Consider the following 23,157-nt stretch of genomic DNA (forward strand, 5'->3'; position numbering starts at 1 on the left):
CTCTCAGTTTTGGCTGCCTTCTCTCCTCGCCATGATGAATCTGACAGTTGTCAATTTTCCTTCCCTTCCCAGGATGGTTCATACTTGGCTGAGTTCCTGCTGGAGAAAGGCTACGAGGTGAGTGACTCAGTGGGCAAGCACAGGCTGGTGGAATCACTTGGACGCAGTGGCCTCCTGCTTCCTCTGCCGTAGTCCTCCTGTGTGTGTTTTCCACTGAAACTCTGATAACAAGTCAAAATCAGGGGAAGAATGTGCCGCTTGGCTTGTAACCATGCCAGCTCATTGTGCTATTTATCTGTTGGTGAGCACTGGTGGCTTCCCCCTGTTCCTTAGTGTTTAACTGCTTTGCACGCTTCCCACATTCTTAGATAAAACAGCAATCTGTGTAAGCTAAAAGCTATAATATTATTAGGGTTAATTTATGATGTAATGTGTTACATAAAAAAAAGTCTCACAGTGAAGTCACTTAATTCGGAAATTGCACAGAGCAATAAAAACTAAGCTGATCTTTGGCAAGCTTGAATGAAACATTTACACTCAGAGGTTTTTGCTTTCTAATAGGCAGCCATATATTTTATGGAGGCTGAAACTTCTGGGTTTGCTGGCGTCATCATCATTGTCGTCATCTTTTTCTCCTCTTTTGTCCTCTCCAACACTGACTGCTTTCCTTAAAGGAAACCGGAATTTTACATATTGAATTTGATATAACCCCATGTATATATCTTACCTTTTTAAAGAACAATTCTCAGATATATACATCTGTGTAAATTCATGTTACACAGAGAAGAAAAACCTATACAGTGACCCATATGCTCTGGGCTGATCTGGGAGTGTTTATGTTAATAAATTTGGATTCTCTGGATTATTCTCATTGTAGGTGTACTGTTTTAAAAAATGTGCATGGTGGGCAGATGGAAAAACAACAGCAAGGAATTTGGCATCTAAATGCCAACAGGATTTGCTGAAAAGGAAACTAACTTTCTTTCTATAACTCATAATCTTTTCTGAGAGCCTTGACTTTTAGACTTTAAGAAGTAATAGCAGACATGTTTAGCACCTTCTATTTCCTTACCTAGCCAGCTAGTTTTATATTTTGCAAAAATATCAAAATGAGACAACTATAATTATGAACGTGTACATGTACACTTATGTTCATATGCAAAGATTTCCTATAATAATTGAGTTATAAATACATATTCTTTAAAGCAGAGAATTTTAGAGTAGATCATATGTAATATAGAAGAGTTAGTTTTAGATAAAGACTGGTATTTATTTAGACTACATTAACTTAGTGCTTTGGTAAGTCTAAAAGGGAAGGATTAGCAGAGAGACTTACTCTGTTTCAGGTGCTGGCACTGGCTGAGAGGTGTTTGGTAGCTAGAGAGGAGTTAGTGATTTGGCTGTGTATCAAGTGAACCAAGAGAAGGAAATTTGTGAGTAAGAGTTGATGGGGTTCAGGATGTGCTACCTCAAAATATGGCACCTCAGCATATTGAATATTTTAAGCTGAAGCAGTTTGAGAAAATAGTGGAAGTTGGAGAAAATAGAAGGAGTTTGAGAAAACTGTAGAAGTTCTTCCTGTTAATCTTTTTTGGTTTAATGTGGAGGAGGAAAAAATTTTTCCTCAACTCTCTTAGGGTCCCTGTCTGGGTCTGAAAATTAAACTGAGAAGCATGCAAATTTATTTAATGTAAGTTTTACGTGACATGGAAACCTTCATAAAGAAATGAAGATCCAAAGAAACTGTTAAGGCTAGGTATGTTTATGTTAGGTTCGATGGAGAGTGGATGGTCGTGGAGAAATACGACAGGTCAGGCAGTATGATGTGAATATAATAAATAGGGGAAAACAACAAGATTTGTTTATTTGATTTCTTCTTGGCATCCCCTTGTCTTCAGAGACAAGGATGCTCCTTTTCTCCAGTTATAGGGTGGATACCTCTCACTAGAGGGTGTCATGACTGTTTCAGGGGAGAAGAGCAGGGGGAAGGTTAGAGTGACTTTCCTGCTTCTACTGTTTTCTCACATTCCTTCAGCTTAAAATATTCCATACGCCAAGATGCCATATTTTGGGGTAGCGTGTCCTGAACCCCATCATGGTCATTGCAGTTTTGAACAGTAAGGTGATATGTCAGACAGAAAGCTTAAGCTGTGTGGTGTTGAAATTTACTTCCAAGGTGGACATGGGGGACTAAGACATGGGTGAGGATGGTGGCAACAAGTTGTATCCACAGCTAGCCCAGAGGAAAATGGAGCAGGCATGGCAGCGTGAGGTGGAGTTGTCACTGTGAAAATGTGGTGGACTAGTGATAGGGCCTAGGGTTAATCTGGATATGGTAGATGGTGAACGGTCTCAGCATGATGCTGCTGTTAGTATTACTAGAAATGGCTGGGAAGAAGACCTGCAGAGGGACATACGAAGCTCCATTTAGGTGGCTCGTTAAGGAACTAGCAGACTTGAGAAGACGTTCCTAAATGGTTGACAGACATAGAAATAAATATAATGAGAACCTAGGACTGCCAGGTGAGCTACAAATGTTTTTGTTACGTTGACATTTGAAATTATAAGAGCATATTTGATTATGATAAATGCAACAGAAGGTCCACTTGGCAAATCACAGTTAATGAGAGGAATGAATCATTGAAACAATGATTGACCAGAGAAGGGAGATTTAGGAGTGAGATCCATAGATTGGTAGAGGGAGATACTATAGACAGTACAGGTAGAAGGTATAGAGCTACAAAGCATAATCAGAAATGATTCCTCTTCATAGTCCAGGGGAAATACGACTTTTGTAGGAATAGGGGAATGAAAGGGTGTTTATCCATATTGTATTCAATTTTAATAGGCTGCTGTCTTCAATTTTAAGACATGGGTATAATTGTAGGATAAGCTATTAAGGGAAATCTAATAGTGGCACAGACTTCATCTTTTTGTGTTTAGGTTGAAGTAAATATGAGGGTCATTTTTCAAAGGGGCTGCATTGGAAGTTTTCCTGAGTTATCAGCCAGCAGCCCCTGGTTGCTCAAGACCATGAGCAAAATAATAGGGCTAGTAAATTGCATGCACTAGGATAAGAGGAGACACTTGTCTGTATCTGATTCCAGAGGGTCAACATCAGCAATTTGGATGAGCACAGACTTCTAACACAGCAGGTTCTCAACCTGTAGTATGCATCAGAACCACCCAGAGGCCCCATTAAGATGCGGATGGCTGGTTCAGGGGTCTGGGAATCAGCCTTTCTAACAAGCCCCCAGGTGTGACTGATGCTGCTCTCCTGGATCTTATGGTTTGAGAACAAGTACAACTAAAGGTTCAAATGAGATCATTTAATCACATGGTGAAGATGAACCGAATTTCTTAAGATACCTTAATTTGTGGGGCTTTGCTTCTCTGAGCTATCATATTATTTTGAATTTATGCTTTGTATAAGGAATATCACTAGGATCAGAAATAATTGGAAACAATATGCTTTGGGGTAGCAGAGTATAACCCAGGAACAAATAAGCAATGGGAAAAAGAGCCATAGATTCTGTGAATAGGCTTGATAATGAGGCTGAGTTCTTCCTAGAGCAGAAAGGGGCAAACTTTAATTGGCTAGTAATGGCAAAGCCAGCCTTTCATTATGAAGAGGGGGAGGCATGGACTCTACAGAGAAGCAGTAGTCAACTGGAGCAGAGCAACCGGTTGAAGAACAGAGACAGGTTGGTGGGTGAGGTAATGATGATGGAGCCATGTAGGTAAAACCAAATCCTATCTATAGAATTAGCACAGCACAGTTACATATATTCCTTTACTTTTCTTTAGTCAAAAAAAAAAAAAAAAAAAAAGCAGAGTATAAAAGGATTGGCTAACTTTATATTTTTTTAATTTTTTTTAACGTTTATTTATTTTTGAGACAGAGAGAGACAGAGCATGAACGGGGGAGGGTCAGAGAGAGGGAGACATAGAATCCGAAACAGGCTCCAGGCTCTGAGCTGTCAGCACAGAGCCCAACGTGGGGCTCGAACTCACAGACTGCGAGATCATGACCTGAGCCGAAGTTGGCCGCTTAACTGACTGAGCCACCCAGGCGCCCCAGGATTGGCTAACTTTAAAGCAAAAATAGACATTTGCATATGACTTGAAAAGGAATATCATATATTAATAGACTGATTAGTTATTGTTAATTACCTTCTGTGACTTCACATATTAGATTCCTGAAGCAGTGGGCCCTGGCCTTCTAATGTGGCCACTGAAATCCATGCATTTGATCATGCTCTGAATGATATAACATAAGAAAGTAAAGGATTGCTTTATTCCTGGTTCAGTTCTCATTGAGAAGAGACTCTATTTAAAGTTTTAAACTTATAGTTTTTAATGTTGCTTTTTTCTTGAATTTTGCTTAACATTAAACATTAAAGAGAATGAATCACACACTTGCTTATTATTTATAGAATATAGGTGCCATATCATGATGAGGGAAATTCAGAATTGTCAGGTTTTATAGAAATTCACCCTTTAAAACCTCAAATATTTAATTCTACAGTTGTTAAAGTGCAAAGGATAATTCTCCCTTATAGTCTGTCAGCCAGCTCAGAGCCAGGAAGGTGAACAAGGAGGTCCAGCTTACAGTGGTGAGGAAGCCCTTAGGCTTGAACACTGAACAGCCTGTTTCCTACTCCTCCTTTGCCATTGGCAGCTCTGTGGCCTTGGACAAGTCACTGGACCTCTCTAAGACTTAGGGTTTTGTTTTGTTTTGTTTTGTTTTGTTTTTTAGGTAAATGGGGATAATAAATGCATCTATTTCCTAAGGTTGTCTTGAAGATTTAGGTGAGACAAAAAGATGGAAAACAGTCCAGAGAAGCTCTGTGGGATCTATGGGGCTTTAGTTGATATAAGAGTAACAAGGTGACACAGTGCTTGATGCTGACAAGCCCGGGGATAGAGATTTTATAGAAGGCTCCTTAGTCTAGTTCATTAATTAGCATTAGTGAAAGGTAGGCCTGTTAACATTTCCTAGGATCCTATCCCTGTATTCCTTCTTGCCATGAGGGGAAAAGGAGCATTGACAGAAGTGAAACTTCTTATGAAAGTTTCAAGTGCCTTTCTGTAATCACTGTTAGCAGATAAGCTAGCAACATACTTCTGTACCTATTTTGTACCCCAAAACACAGAAAAACCAGAAAAACAAAAGTCAAAGTTATATATTTAAAGAGCTAAAATATATCTGGGAGTAAATACGTATATATTTAATAATATGTATATGTTTTAAAAGCTAAAATATATCTGGGAGTAAACGAAAAATTTATATTAAATAACATGGTAACAACTACAATACAACATATCAAAATTTAAAATAAGGAATAGGTGAATTGTGGGTTTTCCTTCTAGGAAAGGAATTATAACCAGGGAGTATCAGGAAAACAGAAAGAAAATAGCATATAAGGATTGTCCAGTTGTTATCTGGGAGATCATTTGTTACAACATGGAGTTCCTATGCATCCAATCATGATCGGTGAGAATCTATAAAATAATTTTTCTGGGTGAAAAGAGGCAAAACTTTTTATGGATTTCATTTTGAAACATACTGAATGTTGGTAGAATGAACCATGTATATACTTTAACTTTACCACGTATATTAGCTGTGTGATCTCAGGCATTGTCCTCTCAGGCACTGTATTATAATCCTAATAATATTAGGAAGATTAAGTGATTTAATGTCTATAAAGAACAGTGTCTGGCATAGGGGTCATTGCCATGTACATATTAGCTATTGATGTTACCTATATTATCTATGCTTTTCAAAAGGCAAGTAGTATTAAACATACCTGGGAAAGCATCCTTCCTTGGCTCCAAGAGAAATCTAGACACTGAAGAATTTGAAATCTAGTGGTTATAATTTTTCTGTTTTCTTGATCAAAATAACAAACATCCTGAAGGATTTGAAATCCAGTAGCAACAATTTTCTGTTTTTGTGATTGTAATAAATAAAGAAGTGAGCAAGCATTTCTCTGTTATATTGCCTTATCTGAGTCTAGGTTTTGAAGTAAAATTAACTTTGTTCTGACATTGAGAGAAGTCGAAGTTTTCTTTTTCATCGTTTAGTTAAATGGAACATAAAGTTTATTTGTCAAAATACTTATTTCTATTTAAGACATCAGTTTTTCAGAATTATATTTTGTTTTTGAACTACTATAACATAATAGTGATTTTGATTAAGTTTATATGGAGTCATTTTCAGCTCATTTATCTTTTCAGTTTGGTTTCCTAACTCCTCAGCTCCTTTCCCCCCAAAATCCTTATAAAAACAAACAACAACCATGCATACATCCCTTCTGTAAAGAGAAAGCTGCTAATCTCAAATTCTTAACTAGATTATCCAGTTTGCACACATTTTGGCTTGTCTTAAAGTTTGTATTTCACCTGTCTCTGAAGCAGACAGACTCAGCTTTCATTAGTTCTTAGAATAATACTTGCTGTCATGTATTAAGCATTTGGCAGGTCTTTCTTTCCCTGTATACACATACCAAAAGTTGGGAGTAGGGGAAATTAAAACACATTGTGTGTGTGTGTGCGTGTGTGTGTGTGTGTGTGTGTGTGTGTTATAAAAAAACTTAGTGCTTAATGCTTTTGGTTATAAGTGTGACAGAAAGTCCTATGTTATTCATTTGCTGTGACTTTGTGTAGTTGTCTGATTTCGTACTGAATCCAGCAGTATCATTTGATATTTTTATCAGAGCCTTTAAAGTTTATATGCATTGTGTATGAATAAGGAATTGCTCTTTGTTTTGGGCTGTTGGAATATGTGACTTACCCAGAATCCAGCGATCAAGAGAAAAAATAGACTAAATCATATTTTTATTATTACTTCATTATCAAAATTCAGTTGTCTTTAGAACATAGAAATTCCTTTATATCCAATGAAATAAAGCTCTACTTACATCTGAGAAATCTATGTTTCAGAAATAACTTGGTGGTCAATACCAATTTTGTTATGTATAAGTATGTATGTGAACTTGATTTTTATTAAACAAAAATTATTTGCTGAAATTGTTTGTTAAAATTGTTTGTAGAACAGTTCAACTTTACAATTAAGCTACAACCTGAAAAATTGTACCATGAAGTACAATAATTCTAGGCTTGATGTGTTATTCTCTACTTTCAAATTAAGAAATGGATATGTGTACCCAAATCTCAATTTAGTGTTTCCTAGATTTTATTGTTTTTTTATTAAATTTTTTTAATGCTTATTTATTTTTGAGAGAGACAGAGTGCAAGTGGGGGAGGGGCACAGAGAGAAGGAGACACAGAATATGAAGCAGGCTCCAGGCTCCTAGCTATCATCACAGAGCCTGACGCGGGGCTCAAACTCATGAACCTGAACCAAATCATGACCTGAACCAAAGTTGAATGCTCAGCTGACTGAGCCACCCAGGTGCCCCTACTGTTTTCTTCCTGAGATGTCAATGAAGTTTGAGATATTCCCTTCTTAAAATATTTTCCTTTTTACCAAATTTTCTTGGGTTTAGTTCTTTTGGAAAATAGTGTGGATGAGTGCTTTTCTCTTTGGCTAAAGCAACTAACCAACAGAATTATTAATTGTGGGTGTGTTGTATCCTTTGAAGAAGTTAATTTCTCATGTATGCTGTATAAAATGACGGTGACATTTCTTTCTATTTGAAAGAAAGTCTTATGTGCTTATAATTCCACTCCCCGCCCCCCCCCCCCCATTTGGAATATTTGAGTCATGCCAAGGATTAATTTTGGTTTGAAACAGACAGAAAACGATTGAGTGAAAATATAGAAGTGTATTCAGCTGCAAATGAGACTACTCAACTTCAGAAGGAACACTTCTAAAATAGGTGAAGGATTAAAACTGCCACCAGTAGAACTGGAACTTGGGCACCTGGTGACATAAGCTCATATTAGCATTGGCAACACAAAGGGAGCAATCTTGACACCAGAAGGAAGTGAGACCAAGTCTTGAACAATTTCTCTTATGTATCAGACACAAATAGTCTTTTCTTCGGTATCAGACAGGTATGCATTCTTGTTCCAAGGACTTTATCCCACTGTCACACTTATTATGGTTAAGTCAAAGATAAAAATTAAAAAGTAAAAAATCCTTTTTTTATTTGAATTTGCTTCATGTGTTAAATCAAGTAGTATATAAGTCTTGTTCCTAATCTGTGCTGTTTCGTTCTTACTTTTCCACAAAGCTGCATTATAGAAGTTGCTGCCAGATTATATTAGTGCACCCATATATTTATTTATAATGAGGACATTGGAAGGACATGGTGGCATCAGAGCCTCGTGGCCTCATGCTTTGTGTTAAAGAGGCTGCAAGGCAGTTTTACCGATATGGCCTCGCATGGTCTGTCTTCAGTTTCAAACTCAAGAGATATTTTTGTCAGCAGCAGGATTCTAAGTGTGTGTGTGTTTGGAAAAGGAGACATTTGAGTATCAGTAAGTAAGCATTTGCTGTGAAGTCGCATAATTATCTAATTACTTTTGTTGAGATTGCCAGTGAAAACACCACAGAGAGATGGAGGCACCATGCTGGTGGCTGGTGGGCAGTGGTTGGGGAGAAAGTAAGCAGTGGAACTATTTCTAACAAATTAAAAATAATGTTTATTAAAAAATAATAATGTTTATAAATAATAGTTATTTTTCTCACAAAGTAAGCATTAACAAAAGAACTTTTGAGGTGCTTGTTAGTCCTCATTACATGTTTATAATTTCTTTTCTTTCCACACTATAAAAAAATGAAGGTCCATGGAATTGTGCGGCGATCCAGTTCATTCAATACAGGTCGAATTGAACATCTGTATAAGAACCCCCAGGCTCATATTGAAGGAAGTAAGTCATTTTCTTTACTAAAATTTCTTTCTATAACTTCCTGTATTATGATAAGGTATTTTCAGATGTCATTTTTCTCAAAGCCCATCAAGTTGCAATTATTTACCGGTGAATTGCCTGCGTTGAATTCTATCTGCATGCTTTGAAAACCCTTCCATTGCTTGCTGCCCCGGGCCACAGTGTCATCTTGGTTAGTCTTTTACAGGATATTGGTCAGGTGATACTGCTCAAGGGACCAAGAGTAGATATGCCTTTGATTGCCCTTCTCCAGGTGTCCTTATCCCCTCAAGTAAGATCAGGTCCATATTCTCAGAACACTCCTTTACTTTTTATGTTTGGTCTAATGTAATCAAGCCAAGTAATCTTTGTACATGTATTTAATTTTTAAAATAATTTGTGAAGACAGGTCCAAAAACAAATGGCAATCAAAACTATATTTCATTGCTTTACAGATCATTGCAGTTGCATGTTTTTTTGTTATTAAAATTGCCTGAATGTAGCCATATAGTCTACATAGCACAGTCACAGAGTTTTCTCATTTGCTCTTTACAGCAGCTCCTAAACTTGTGAGTAAAACCATTTTACAGATGAGGGAATGGAGGCAGAGGGAGGTTGTAACTTTATTGAGGTCATACACCATGTAAAAGACAGAGCTAGGACCAGGACACTGGGTTTTTAAACTCCAAGTTCAGCCGGCTCTGCTTGTCCAGTTTTTCCAGCTGGCAGGGATGATTCAGTCAGTTTGTAAAGCATAAGTCATTTTGTATTCATTTCAGAGCATCGAATACTTGGAGTTTTGGGTTACTTGTACAAGTAGTGACATCATCAGGAAGATGATCTAGTTGTCTCCACTAAAGGCTTTTCACCTTTATATTTAGTTATTTAGTGCATCCTCCTTGAAAATTATGATCATTTTTGTGCAAAGTGAAGAATGGCACTGCCATTGGATCTAAACATAGATTAGTATTATGTACAAATAATGTAAAGATCAAGCTAGCAAATTGCCCACCTACAATGTGTCAAATTCTTATAGTAATGAAGTCAGTGTACGGATCTACTGAGACTTAGGGTTAGAATAGGCCAGTTCTTTAATCAATTTAATCAATTATGTCACTATATCACTCATTTCATGGATGGCTTAAGGTTTCATGTTTATGAAGTACTTCAAAATCACCAGATAAAAGCATCTGATTCACTATTACCCAGGGTATTACACGGTTCTTTAGAGAATATACACATTAGTGTGAGATTTTCTTTATCTGAATATCACTCTTATGTAACATACCTTACAACTATCTGGGAACCATAAGATTCATTAATTGTATAATATCTGCCTTCTGTCTTGATATGACTTTTATTTTTTAATTAATTAATCTTTTATTTTAAAAATATTTATTTTGTGCGTATGAGAGAGCAAGAGTGAGAGCGAGAGAGAGAGAACACAGAAGTGGGGGACGGACAGAGAGAATGGGAGAGAGAGAATCCTAAGCAGTCTCCTTGCTGTCCATATAGAGCCTGATGTGGGGCTTGATCTCACAAACTGTGAGGTCATGACCTGAGTTGGAATGGAGTTGGACACTTAACCGACTGAGCCACCCAGGTGCCCCTTGATATGATTTTTTTAAAACGTTCTTTTGAGTTTTTAAAAATCCTCTTTAGACATAGGCAACACATGTGAATAGCTTTCTACTCTTTAGGTTCTTTAAAGATGAGAGTTATTCTCTGCTACTTCAAAACCAGTCTGGTTTTCAGACATTTAGAATATACATTTCCATTTTGATATTTTTAAAAATTGGGCTTTTGTTGTTTTCTTCTATCTGATGGTATGTTTTTGAATTCTAAAGACATGAAGTTGCACTATGGTGATCTCACTGACAGTACCTGCCTTGTGAAGATCATTAATGAAGTAAAGCCTACGGAGATCTACAACCTTGGAGCCCAGAGCCATGTTAAAGTAAGCCATTTTCCCAGTCACATTTCTTTGCTGTGTTCTTGAGTTGTTCTGTATTTTGTCTGTTGTTTCTTAATACAATAATATAGGCACTGCTCCTAGTCTTCACGTTTAATTAATGAATCTGATAGAAATACTAATACTTTTTAGAAGTGTATTCTGTTATTGAATGATATAAAATCTTACTGCTAACATTAAAATAGCAGTATTCCTTTATTTTGGATTGATCTTGTAGTCTGTTCTCTGCCATTTCAAATCACATTGTGAATGAAGTGTTTTGTTAAAATATTGAAAAATGTAACTCAATAAAACTTCTATTTTAATATTAATTTTTGGTAGTGGTTATATTATTGGCTGAGAAAGTAATATTTTTGAGTTAAATAATATGTTAAAATTAACTGAATTAACTTTTTATTATAAGTAGTAAAAATCATGGGAAGAAAAGCCTCTTGTCTCCTTAGTATGATACAGCTAATGTTGATTTTTTTTCCCTTAATTCAGATTCTCCGGTAGTCTACCTACCTCTCTTTAGTTTTTCTTTCTGGAAAAAATTGCAGTAAACCTGAGTAGCCCATTCCTAGGGCTCTACTAATCTCCTTAATTCAAGTTTTTGTTATATTCACTTGAGTGAGCGAAATCTGAAGCCAGGAATGATATGAATTCTATTTAGATATTTATTCAATCAGGATAGTGGAGCTTAGAAATAAAAGCAAATAACTCTAAGTTAAAACAGTCCCTCTCTCCCCCCAAATCAGAGAATCTATCAGTGATTTTTTCTGTTCAATGAATGAATTCAGCAGTCTTATTTCAGAATTGTATTCCTTTATATCCCCAACTCTGGCACAGTGGAAGCTATATGTCTCAGCTAGTTTAAGGGACAAATTATAAGTTTCTAAATAAAATGAAACAGGTGTGAACATAGTGAGAGAAACATAATGGTAGGCCCAGTCTTATAATTGATATCAAATTTAAAAATAGTGTATAAATTCTCATAATGTACATTTTTCTCTCAAATATTAACCTTGACAGATAGCTACATATCAGTAAAGATGCTTCTTATCTGTGCTGTCTAGGAAAAAAATGTTTTTCCTTTCTTAATCTCTGATGATACTGTCCTGTATCCAGCATTAAGCTTTGGGCTGTGAAAATTATCAAGGTTTTTCAGTTAGAGCAGAGCTGGTTTTCTAAATGATTCTGAATGTATTTTCTCATTTTGAAAGGGTATCTTATGCATACTATGCCTGGAGAGATTATCACCTGTCTTTTCTATAGAGACATAGTGGCTCTCTTTATCACTCCAGGAATGAAGACTATTTATCCCTAACTGGAACAATCAGTCCATCTTCCACATTGTAATTTATCTAGCTGCTTTTTGGCCTTCCTCACCAAAATGAGAGTATCTTCCAGGCAAAATAGAATGTTTTGGAATGAATCCTCTGTTAATCAACTTCCTTTAGATTAAGAACTTTACTTTGTGATTCTAGATAGTTTCTCACCCCTGGGGCTATAAACTGGCATGGTGGGAAGCTAAAGGAAATTTTATGGAAATTTATTTATAGAAGGTCTTCCCCCTGTCACTTTAGAATTAAATGGATCAGGCTTCTTTATCCAAAAAGTTCAAAAAGTTAGTTGTACTTTTCTTACTTGAGTGAGCCTGTTACTGTGTGGTTATTATTCTGGAGTGGTTGTACTGTAAGTGTAGAAAGTGTAGGAGACTGAGTTGTTTCATTCAAAGTTGCTATGTATGTGAAGTTTATCTGTTTTCATTGTGTTTTGCCGGCTTCACCTAAAGGCCAGTTAATTGGCAGAAATGGTGTCTAATTGAATATGAATCTTGCTTTGTCAGATAATTTAGCCCTTTAACAAATATTTGCATGCATGGTGGAATAGAAGATACAAAGATGTATAAATCCCACTTCTGTCATGGAGGGTCTAAACTTTTGTAGAGGTGATTTGTGGCAAGTGACAGAGGCTGGCACTAGTATCTTAGAGTCTTTAGAGAAGGGTGAGAGAGAACTTCAGTCTGAAGAGATTCAAGGAGAAGATTTAGGGAGGAAATTTGCAGACATAGTGGGAACTGGCAGTTGAAATGGAGGCAGTAATGTAAGTCTAAGAGTCAGAAGTGAGAAAACTTGGGACACATTTTTAACATGATAAGCATTCCAGATTGAGCGAAAAATTTGTTGAAAAATGGGACATAAGGCTCTATAGATAGTTGGGCTACCTTTCAGTAGCCTCTGCATATTTAAAAAAAATTTTTTTTTTAATTTTTATTTATTTTTGAGAGAGAGAGAAAGACAGAGTGTGAGCTGAGAAGGGGCTGAGAGAGAGAGAGGGAGACACGGAATCTGAAGCAGGCTCCAGGCTCTGAGCTGTCAGCACAGAGCCCGACGTGGGGCTCAAACCCACATACTGTGAGGTCATGACCTGAGCTGAAGTCTGGTGGTTAACCAACTGAGCCACCCAGGCGCCCCGCCTCTGGATATTTTTGAACATGGGGAAAATAGATTTAGAGATGAGGTTTACAGGTAAGTCTAGTGGTAGGGCTTCAGAAGAGATAGGAAGCTGTCAGATGAAGACGGCAGGAATGAAGTAGATGATACAGGATGCTTGGTAGGACAGACCTCTCTACTGATAAGATATGGGAGCCAGGGAAGAGGGAAAACAAGGTTCCAGTGCCGAGGGGACCAGACAACTGCTGGTACCAATACCAGAGCAGGCATTCAAGGCGGGACTGTTGGAATCAGACAGGGTAAATGAGTTTCAAATATGTTGTGAGAGAGACTAGGGGTACAACAAATGTAAATTCAGCTCTGGGAATTCTTGCAATGCAAGACAGCAGATAGAAAAAGAAGAGTAGAGGCCTGAAGATTGAACCTAGGGGACAGGAGTGTATTTAGAATGGGAAGAGGAAGAATAGTCACTGATAACAGGAAAGTGGGAGATTGACATGCAGGAGGGTGGAATTGTGTCACAGAAGTAAAAATCAGGCTATTTCAAGCAAGAGGGGATATCGGCATTGCTAGATACTTCTAAAAAGAGCATTCTAGCAATATGATAGAAGAGTTAGCTAGCACAGAGAGTTTAGAAGTTGAGGGGTTATCAGGGAAATGTAAATTGAGTGGATTCTTTTCTAGAAATTTCCTGGTGTAAGGAAGAGAGCATATCTGATAGATAAGGCTCACTTTAGCATCAGCTACAGGTTGCAGGGTGCTTCCCCAGAATTTCTGATTCATGAACTTATGTTTTTAGTACATGTTGATAATGCTGATTCTGGTCTGGGAATTTCACTTTGAGAGCCATTGCTCTAATGTTTCAGGTTTTTTGGTTTATCTATTTTTGATATGTGTCTTAAATGCATTCTTTTTAGGCCTTCTTTTTTTAATGTACCAGCTTTTTGAATTTGGTATAAAATAGTCCTGTTCCTTGACAGGTAGTGAACTTGTGTGCTTTTAAAGCCTAAAACTATACCTACGATCATGAATGATGAGAATGGAGAGTCTAAGGAGAATCTGATATACATTTATATCAAAATTCTTCACATTCACAAATCTTTTTCTAAGAAGTATGTAGTCCATGAGAAATAACTAGTATTTTAGGGGAATAGTATGAATACAAACCGCTGTTAGGATGTCCGTTAAAAATCCGTGTTCCACGTTACTATTTCTGCTGTGAGCTAATGTCCGATTGATTATCAGTCATAGAAGGAGTGGGTGTGGGTCAGGGGCTGGTGTGATGGTAGCTGGGGATGACAGACTGCCCTGTTATTAGGGAGATGTTGCTCAGTTCCTCAACCACTCCAAGGCTCTTTGCATTGGGCTTCAGTTGTCTGCCTGTTCTTTTAGCAGCTTGTTAGGGGGTTAGGATGGGAAATATATATGTGTATATATTTGAAGTGAATTCTCAGTGTTAACTTTGTAGGATTTATTGTATTCTTAGACAATAGTTTTAAACAAAAGTTCTTTCTGACTGTGAAATGCTTGCAATAAGGTGAATTAAAATACATTTTTATTATTTGGTTTGGAGCTTTTAAGAAGGACGATTCTAATATTAGCACATTTTGTATTTTCTTTTGAATCCATGACTTCTAGACTGGGCATTGTTTGTGTTGGCTTCTCTTTGTGCAGGATAAAGTCTTCTATCACTCTCACTTCCAGTTAATTTGCTGTGGGCTATGGTATGCTAAAAGTAAGGAAAATAAAATAATAGGAAGTTGGTCTGGTTTCCTGTAGGAAACCAATGAAGATGAAATTGGTTCTTGGAATAAACCCACAACAGTCTGGGAAATACTGACTGAAGACATTTTTCTGAATCATAAACAGAAAAATTATGACTCATGAAGTGTGGGTCATTGAGAGGCTGATTTGATCTTATGTGGGAGAAAGTGAGAGATGACGGAAATGTACTAGTTATTAAAAGTAGTTAAACCTAGCATGATGACATCATCCAAGTAGGAACAAATTATCCAATATTTAGTCCAGCCCATTTTGATGGAGAACATGTTTCAAGAGCCTGCTTTATTGTTCTTTTCTTAAAACTGTGTAAATAATAGTTTTTCAGTAATTTCTGTCTTAAATTTCTTACCTGTCCAATGTTCATTACTATTGTGATTTTGGATTTTTCCACCATTCCTCCAACTTGTTTGGTACTCTCATGTCATTCTTGAAGCTATAGTGTTGGATGTGATCTTTCTATAATAAATCTAGTCCAGCATTAGTCTTTTTTGTCTCACAGTGTCCTGTTGGAGTTGCCTTTATTTTATTTTTTTCAAAGAAATGAAAATTATACAGTCATGGAATATTACAGCTAAAAGAAACTTTAGAAATGATTACATATGGGGACCTCTGCATAGCTCAGTCGGTTGAGTGTGTCTGACTCTTGATTTTGGCTCAGGTCATGATCCCAGGGTTGTGGGTTCTCTGTGCTGAATGTGGAGCCTGCTTAAGAGTGTCTCTCCCTCTCCCTCTCTCTCTTTTTCCCCCACCCTCTCTCCTTCTCCCTCTCCCTCTTCTCCTGTCCTTCGTCCCCCTTTGTATGCACGCATGCTCTCACTCTCTCTCTCTTTCTCTCTAAAATAAAAAAAAAATTAAAAAATGATTTCATATGCTTTTCATTTTATAAATGAAGCTACTCAAAGTCACACAGCTAGTTTACTGGCCAATCCAGGATTGGAACTCAGATCTCTGTATTCTATAATTTATTTTAAGGACCATGCAAGAAAATGATTTTCTCTGCAGTAATAAATGTAATGTAAAGTAGTTCTCACCATAATTTTTTTCTTTCCCCACATACCTAAGTTTCTTCTTAAGCTTACTCTTTTCCCCCTGTGTCTTCAGTGGAGACAGAAAGTCGTTTACTCTTTTTCCCTCAGTTTTGAGAAGGATTTTCAAATCCCTTCTCAGTGTTGCAGACCATTATTAAGTCTTTATCTTTTTCAAATTGAGTAACTCCATAGTTTTCATTAATTTTCTAACTCTTTAATGACATTTATTTTGTTTCATGAAAGTTAGGAGGCTGTCTTTTTACCAGAAGGTAAACTAGAGCATGACCAAGTGAGCAGGAGTGGGATTCCTTGTCTGGTTGTGTGGGACCAGTCAGCAAATTGTGAACATGGAAGCACAAAGGAGCTGAGTCTAAGTTGTCCTCATGGTGGGAACTTCCAGCCCAGGAAGGTAGACAAGAAGCAGAGCTGATCGTGAGCCAAGGAGCTAGCATAGTGGCCACGCACCAAGTTAGAATTGGGAAGAGATGAGAGAAACACCAGGCCAGGGAATGAAGCTGGGAATTAAAAAAAAAAAAAAAAAAAAAAAAAAAGGAAAAAAAAAGAAAAAGGCATGGGAATTAGATGAGTGGCCCTTGGGAAGGGGACTGAGCTGTTTAATTACCTGAGTTAAAGACTGTCATCTCCAGTGGCTTTTTCCAGGCTTGTTCTAGGAGTTGAAATTTATAGCTGGAGAGCTGACCCTCATATTTATCTCCAGGAAGCCTAAACCTCTTGTGGCTTCTCTCATTGAGGGGAAGAGGGTGGGTGACTTGATGCATTGGAGAATTGCTTATGGTAGGAAAAGGCAGGTGCCTAGGTTGAACATCTGGTTACTGCCTGACTAACTCAGTTATAGAACAAAATAAAATTGCAACAACGTGGCCCTGTGCTGTGTAATCATAGCAAGGGTAGGGGGTGGCCTATTAAAACCCAGAGCAAACAGCAGAGAGGACTGTTCTTCTGTGTCCCTGCTCATTCATTCTTTCTTTTTTCTTTTTTTTTGGGGGGGTTATCTTGGGGAGCCCTCAGGGAGGGGTGAGTAGAGCAGGAAAATGTGGGGTATAGCTTGCTGTTAGGACAGGAAATGTGAGAACATCCTTGTATGTGGATGAGAGTCTAGCTCCATGTCCCACACAATTGCATGCTAGATTTCATTAAATCAAGTTGTGTGAATGCAGCTATCTAACATGTGGTCTGGTTGCTGCCTTTTATCAAGCCCTATGCCAGCAGGATCAGGAGGAGGCTTACAGATGCAAAACATCCTTAGTGTTATCTTTCAAAAAAGATCACATTATACCACTTTGCTTTTACAAAAGACCTGAATTAGTACCTGTTATCACTAAAATAAATGTGAAGAGAATTTTCACTTTTATGAAAATAATAGGTCAATAGCAAAAAATCAGGTTCAGTGTTTGTTTTGTATTGAGGTGTTGTAGAGGCAGCCTGCACCCTGAGCAGTGAGAGTGGCACATCAGACTTCTTCCCCAGGAATTACATTCAGCATCTCAGCATCAAGACACCATAGCTTTGAGCAGTGTTTGTGAGCATCTGTGCTTTATCTAGACTTATTTTGTGCACTTGTTAAGCAGGATGTGTCTTAAGGTATCAGGAAAGCCTAAGAGAGGTTATTTTTTGGGTCTGGGAATGCTCAAAAATTATTCCGTATAAATTAATGGTAATTGTTCCTTGCTTTCATGCCATTTTGGCTTATCAAAGTTTTCCTAGAACTGTCTACTTTTGGATAGTGGGGGAAACCTGCGGATGATCATGTCATGGGGCAGAAGGGAGGAAGGTTTTCATGGGACACTATAGGCAAGAGTTCTTAAATCAGGGATGCACATAGAATTCCTAGGACATACTCTAAAACTTTAGATCCAGGCCCACTCTAGACCCTGGGCCTTGGTGTTTTTTCTGGCTTTAGATCCTGGCCATGTTACATGCCCCTATCAAAGGTATGTGACTTTGATAGAGTGCTCAGTGCTTTTAAGCCTCCATTTAGTCATCTATAAAATGAGCACCTTCCTTCAGTTGTGGGTCCTTTTGACATGCTTCTATCTATAGTCCTTTATGCTTGCTTTTGATTGTTGATACTCTGTCCTAGATATCCACCTGCTTGTTCCCTTAACTACTCCCAACCTTTACTCAAACATCAACTCCTCAAGGCCCTCCTGACTATGCTGTTTACAATAGCAACTCCTGGGAATGGTGGCACAGTCCATCCTGAGGGGGAGGGCTAACAAATGAATTTAGTAGGAACAAAGGAGGGGGAGGGAATTGCAAATTCGCTATTCTGCTCCCCTCAACCTCCAATCCCAGTTTGCTGTTTGTCATACTTTAGGCTAACATGAGGCAAATTATTCAGGGAATCGAATGCATGAAGGTAACACAGGGAATCTACATGCCATTCATTGTTTCATCCGCCAGTGATGGAGGCCTGCCCTTTGCCACAGCAGCTGTTTGAAATTATATGCAAGAATGTTTTCCTCATTCAAATGCCTGTAGTTCCTGCCTCTGAAACGTTAACTTGTTATGTCCTATTATAAAGGGGAAAATGATGTTTTGGGCCCTTTGATTTTTATGAAGTGAGCCATAGTATTTTGAGGTGGAAGAGATCTTGGCGATGAGCCAGCTTAAGCCCTTTTTTTACAAAACACCACTTGGAACTTCCATTTGATGAGCAGCAGGGTCTACTATCTAGGCTGGAACCCAGAACTGACACCACTTGATTTTCTTGTCATACAACTGATCTAAGAAGACTGAGGTTGGAAAGGTGTCACTGAAATATCAGGGGATGATAATGTAAGACTCTGATGTTTGAAGTTTTACCTCTCTTCTTGTTCCAACCACTTTAATACAGTGAAATGAAGTTTTGATGCAATAGGTTTGAATGAAAAGCATTGTTTTTTCCTTAATGGAGGAAACTGGTTGTAATTGATACCATATGAGTAGTGTTTGCATAGTGAAGAAGATCCCCTAATACAACAATACAAGATGTAATGGTAGCACATAATTGATATTAATATAAAATTAGTATATAAGGAAAATAGAAATCTACAGTACTAAATCATCAGGAATAAGCACAATCTTTTTGGCTAAGGTAATTCAATAATAGTTTTTATGTCAAGTGCCTGTACTGTGCTAGTGTGTAAATAAGTTTCCCTAAAAGCTATAGGATGCTAATAATATTTGCTACTTATGGAATCAGAAGTATTAATAGCTTGATAGCCAAAATGAATAAATTGTTCCTATTTGGGTACTTTTTTAAAAAAAGAAAAAGCCAAGTCAGTTATATGACTATTATCAATTAACCTATTCTATAAGATTTAAAAATAAATATTTCCATTTTAATACTACAAATATATTTTTGTCCATATATTAGTATATACAAATTATAACTCCTTATTTGGTCTCTGAAGATAACTTCTTTTGTTTAGCAGATAAATAAATTAATATAGGCTTATATATTTTGTGAGGTTTAAAATAAGTTCTTGGGGCACCTGGGTGGCTCAGCTGGTTGAGTGTCCGACTTTGACTCAGGTCATGATCTCGCAGTTCAGAAGTTTGAGCCCCACATCGGCTCTGTGCTGAAAACTCAGAGCCTGGAGCCTGCTTCAGATTCTGTGTCTCCTTCTCTCTTGGCACCTCCTCCCCCGTCCCACCTTGCTTGCACTCTGTCTTTGTCTTTCAAAAATAAACATAAAAAAAAAAAGCTAGTTCTTTCATTTTCACGTGGAATTCCCTTTTTATATGTAATTCTTTTGTGTGCTCACAATAGCATAAAGTTACCCTAATTGTTAACGATTATGAAGGTACCTTATGGGCAGAAGGCTTTACCTGGTAAAGAGCAATGAATACAACTTTGAGAATCTGAGTATTAATAAGGTGTGTTTGCAATTAGACCTAATATCCATGCCTTCAGTGGTGTGTCTGTTTCTGGAAAAATTAGCTCCCTTACAAGTGAAGTGAGCAAGATGAATGGAGCAACTACTGGATGCTCTTACTCTGTGTAGATAGTTGGCTTGCGTGATACAAATCTCTACTTTTAAGTAAAGTTGCATTTTGTATGTTTTTGTTCCATAGCTCCATTTCTTTCTGATTGATTCTGTTGATCATCACCCATGTGGGCACAGTCCCCATGATATTTAATAATTTGGTAACCACTTTAGTTTGTTACAAGGAAATTGTAGTATAAAACCTTTTCATTTTATAATTTAATGTTTAAGCTTACAGTGTATAAACTCCTCTAATGTAAATATGGCTAATCACTTCCTATGGTTCTTAGAAGGAAGTTTAGCATTTTTTATCTTATATTCATGAGGGTAGAGCAGGACTTTATAATGCTTGTGGGCCTGTGTGTGTCATCTGGCTCAAATTCTTTCTGGAAGCCTGTTACAGATTTGAGCAATTGAATTCAAATCTAAAACCACTTAAAAAGTCCTTTATAGTCCATTAAGAATTTATATGAGAGAGAACACTCTATGAAAGTTCTCCTCTCCCTGTTCAAACAGATTGTTCTGTTTTATTAGATCTAGGTGGTATTGTAATTTTGATAACAGCTAATAACGTTTGGAATCTTGCTTATAATTAGTAGACCACACAAAGGTATGTTTGTTGGGTTTTGCACTCTTAATCCACTTATTATTAAATAAAATCCAGAGTATTATTTTAGCTTTGCAATAATTAAACTAAAATTAATGCAAATAGGTAAATGTTTATCTTAATATCAATTTCTAGATATATTTATAAGCACAAATAGTAAATAGTGTAGGTACTCTGAGTGAAACTTTTTGTTTTGGATTTTTAATGATGAAAACTTTGGATTCCCAATTAGATTGAAATGTGTAATTTGTATAAATTAAGATGTAGACATAGATAATAATTTAATATCACAGTTAGATGTATCTGTCATCCTGATCCTCAAAAAACTCCACAAAACACTTGTGTGTAAATTTAAGAATTTAAACTTAATCATTCTTTTAAGCACCTCCTATGGCCTGGTATCAAATATAATTCCTACTATATCCTTTTAATACAAGTGGAGTTTATAAAATTCTCTTTGTTAAATGTAGATCCTTAAAATTGGTATAGTAAAATAAAATGAAACATTTTGTGTTTAAAAAAATGTAATGCTTAAAATCATTTTTATTTCTATTTAAGTTATTAGGTATTGGATACCTTACAAGTGCCAAAAAGAAGTAAATTGTGGGAAAATTGCTGTAATTTAGATTTCAATTTTTTGAAAAATGTCTACGCTACTGTTTTTAGTAAAATTCATACAATGTGTACATCGTTTATGGATGTTAATAAAAAATCATCCGTGATGAATTTAAATTTGCTTTCTTTACAGGTAAATATCCATAAAGGCTTGGTTGGGCTTCTTAAACAATGTTGTTTGTCATTAGAAAAACTTAGACCAAAAATTCCTTAAAAAAATGTTGAATTTTAAACAATGAGCTCAACTTATGTGTAATTATAGTGTTGATTAAAATGAAATGTTCTCCAGATGACAAATATTGTGTTAGTAGCAATGATGCAGTTATTGTAAATGGCAGATTGTCAGAGGCAAGGCAGTCAGTGTGAGCTTTTCGTTTTGTTTGGTAAATCAGGGTAAAACCTTTTCCTGAATCTCCTTTCTACTCCCACCCCCATATACTTTAGTTGTGTTAGGTTTTTTTTGTTTTTTTGTTTTTTTCATGATTATTTATTTTGAGGGAGAGAGAGACAGAGTGCAAGCCGAGGAGGGGCAGAGAGAGAGGGAGACACGGAATCCAAAACAGGCTCCAGGCTCTGAGTTGTCAGCACAGCGTCTGACACAGGGCTCGAACTCACAAACTGTGAGATCATGACCTGAGCTGAAGTCAGATGCTTAACTCACTGAGCCACCCAGGTGCCCCAGTTGAGTCAGTTTTTTTTTTAACAGTAAAATGTCTTCTAGAAATCAATAGTATTGACAAACATATAAGGGACATTCTTTAGGACTATTAACACATATAATTAATCCTGATTGGAAATATCAATCTTTACCTTTTACCATGCAGATTGTTAAATGGTTTAATAGAGGAAAGTTTTGTTTGTTTTGCTTAGGTTTCCATATGGCTCACACTGGAGTGATTTTGTTTGTTGTTTTGACACTGACATTTGTCAGGACAATTCAGAGCCATCAGCACCACTAAGGAGGAGGTTGAGAGGCTCTTCAGTGTTCTGAAGTATTTCTCTGTCTTCCCTAGAAAAGAAGGATTTGAGTGTTTGACAGACAGTGGTTAATCAGTAGATCACAATATTTGAATTATTGGTAGTTTAAATAATGTGAATAAATACTTTTTTATCTCATTGCTTTGCATTCGCTTTGTATTAATTATTATGAAAGTGTTTTGGGTTAGTGATCTTTTCAGCGTATCACTTGGCAAGATTATTTAGATTGCAGTTTTGCAAAAATTAATTTACTGTAAATAATTGACTTAAAACTTCACCTTTTCTTGTCATTGTTTCATTTCTAAACATAACTCTGTAGAAGTTGCCATATTAGCTAAAATTTATTGGCAGTAATAATGAAAAAAAACTATTGGTTTTGGTTTATGTTAAATAATGTATCCTCACTACTCTTTCAGTGTTAGAAAGTTGTTGTACAGAGACATAAATAGAAATTCCTGGTAAGCTTCGGCATTTTTGTGGGGAGGCAAATTATTCCTGAAGCTTCCGTAGTCATCTGTCTAGATTAGAGCCATGTTTCTTTTTGGAACAGGGGAGGTTTCTGGTGCATGGAAGATTGTTGTGCTCTTTTATACACATAGATGGCAGCAAAGTGTTACAGACAGCGGAAGTCAACCTTGTACTTCTAATGAAAGATGAATGACAGTATAAACTGACTTCTATCAACGTAGCTGCCTGTGTCCTGTAGTTAAACATAAAATAAGAAAGAAAGCCACTATTGATAACACAAGAATATAGGAGAATGAAGAAGGCTATGAGAAGCTATAGTACACTGAATTTCTGGACAAATCCCAGGTGGGGAGGCTTAATCTTTTAAGGTATGTCATCCACTCCTGTAAGATGATAGAAATCAGCTAAGATAATATGCATGTCAAAATAAAGAGACCGCTAA

At 36.8% G+C, this 23,157-nt stretch overlaps 1 protein-coding gene across 3 annotated transcripts in view; it reads left to right on the forward strand.

Moving 5' to 3' along the window:
- The window catches only part of GMDS (GDP-mannose 4,6-dehydratase), a 642,226-nt gene that overhangs the window by 155,226 nt on the left and 463,843 nt on the right, over positions 1–23,157 (forward strand). For all 3 annotated transcript variants that reach the window (XM_045497606.1, XM_045497607.1, XM_045497608.1), the window contains 3 exons: positions 73–117; positions 8,754–8,841; positions 10,686–10,795. In XM_045497606.1, coding sequence (XP_045353562.1) covers positions 73–117; positions 8,754–8,841; positions 10,686–10,795 — 243 coding nt within the window. The remainder of the gene's footprint in view (positions 1–72; positions 118–8,753; positions 8,842–10,685; positions 10,796–23,157) is intronic.

The sequence above is a fragment of the Leopardus geoffroyi genome, chromosome B2, assembly GCF_018350155.1.
Source record: "Leopardus geoffroyi isolate Oge1 chromosome B2, O.geoffroyi_Oge1_pat1.0, whole genome shotgun sequence".
In the NCBI taxonomy this organism is placed as follows: domain Eukaryota; kingdom Metazoa; phylum Chordata; class Mammalia; order Carnivora; family Felidae; genus Leopardus; species Leopardus geoffroyi.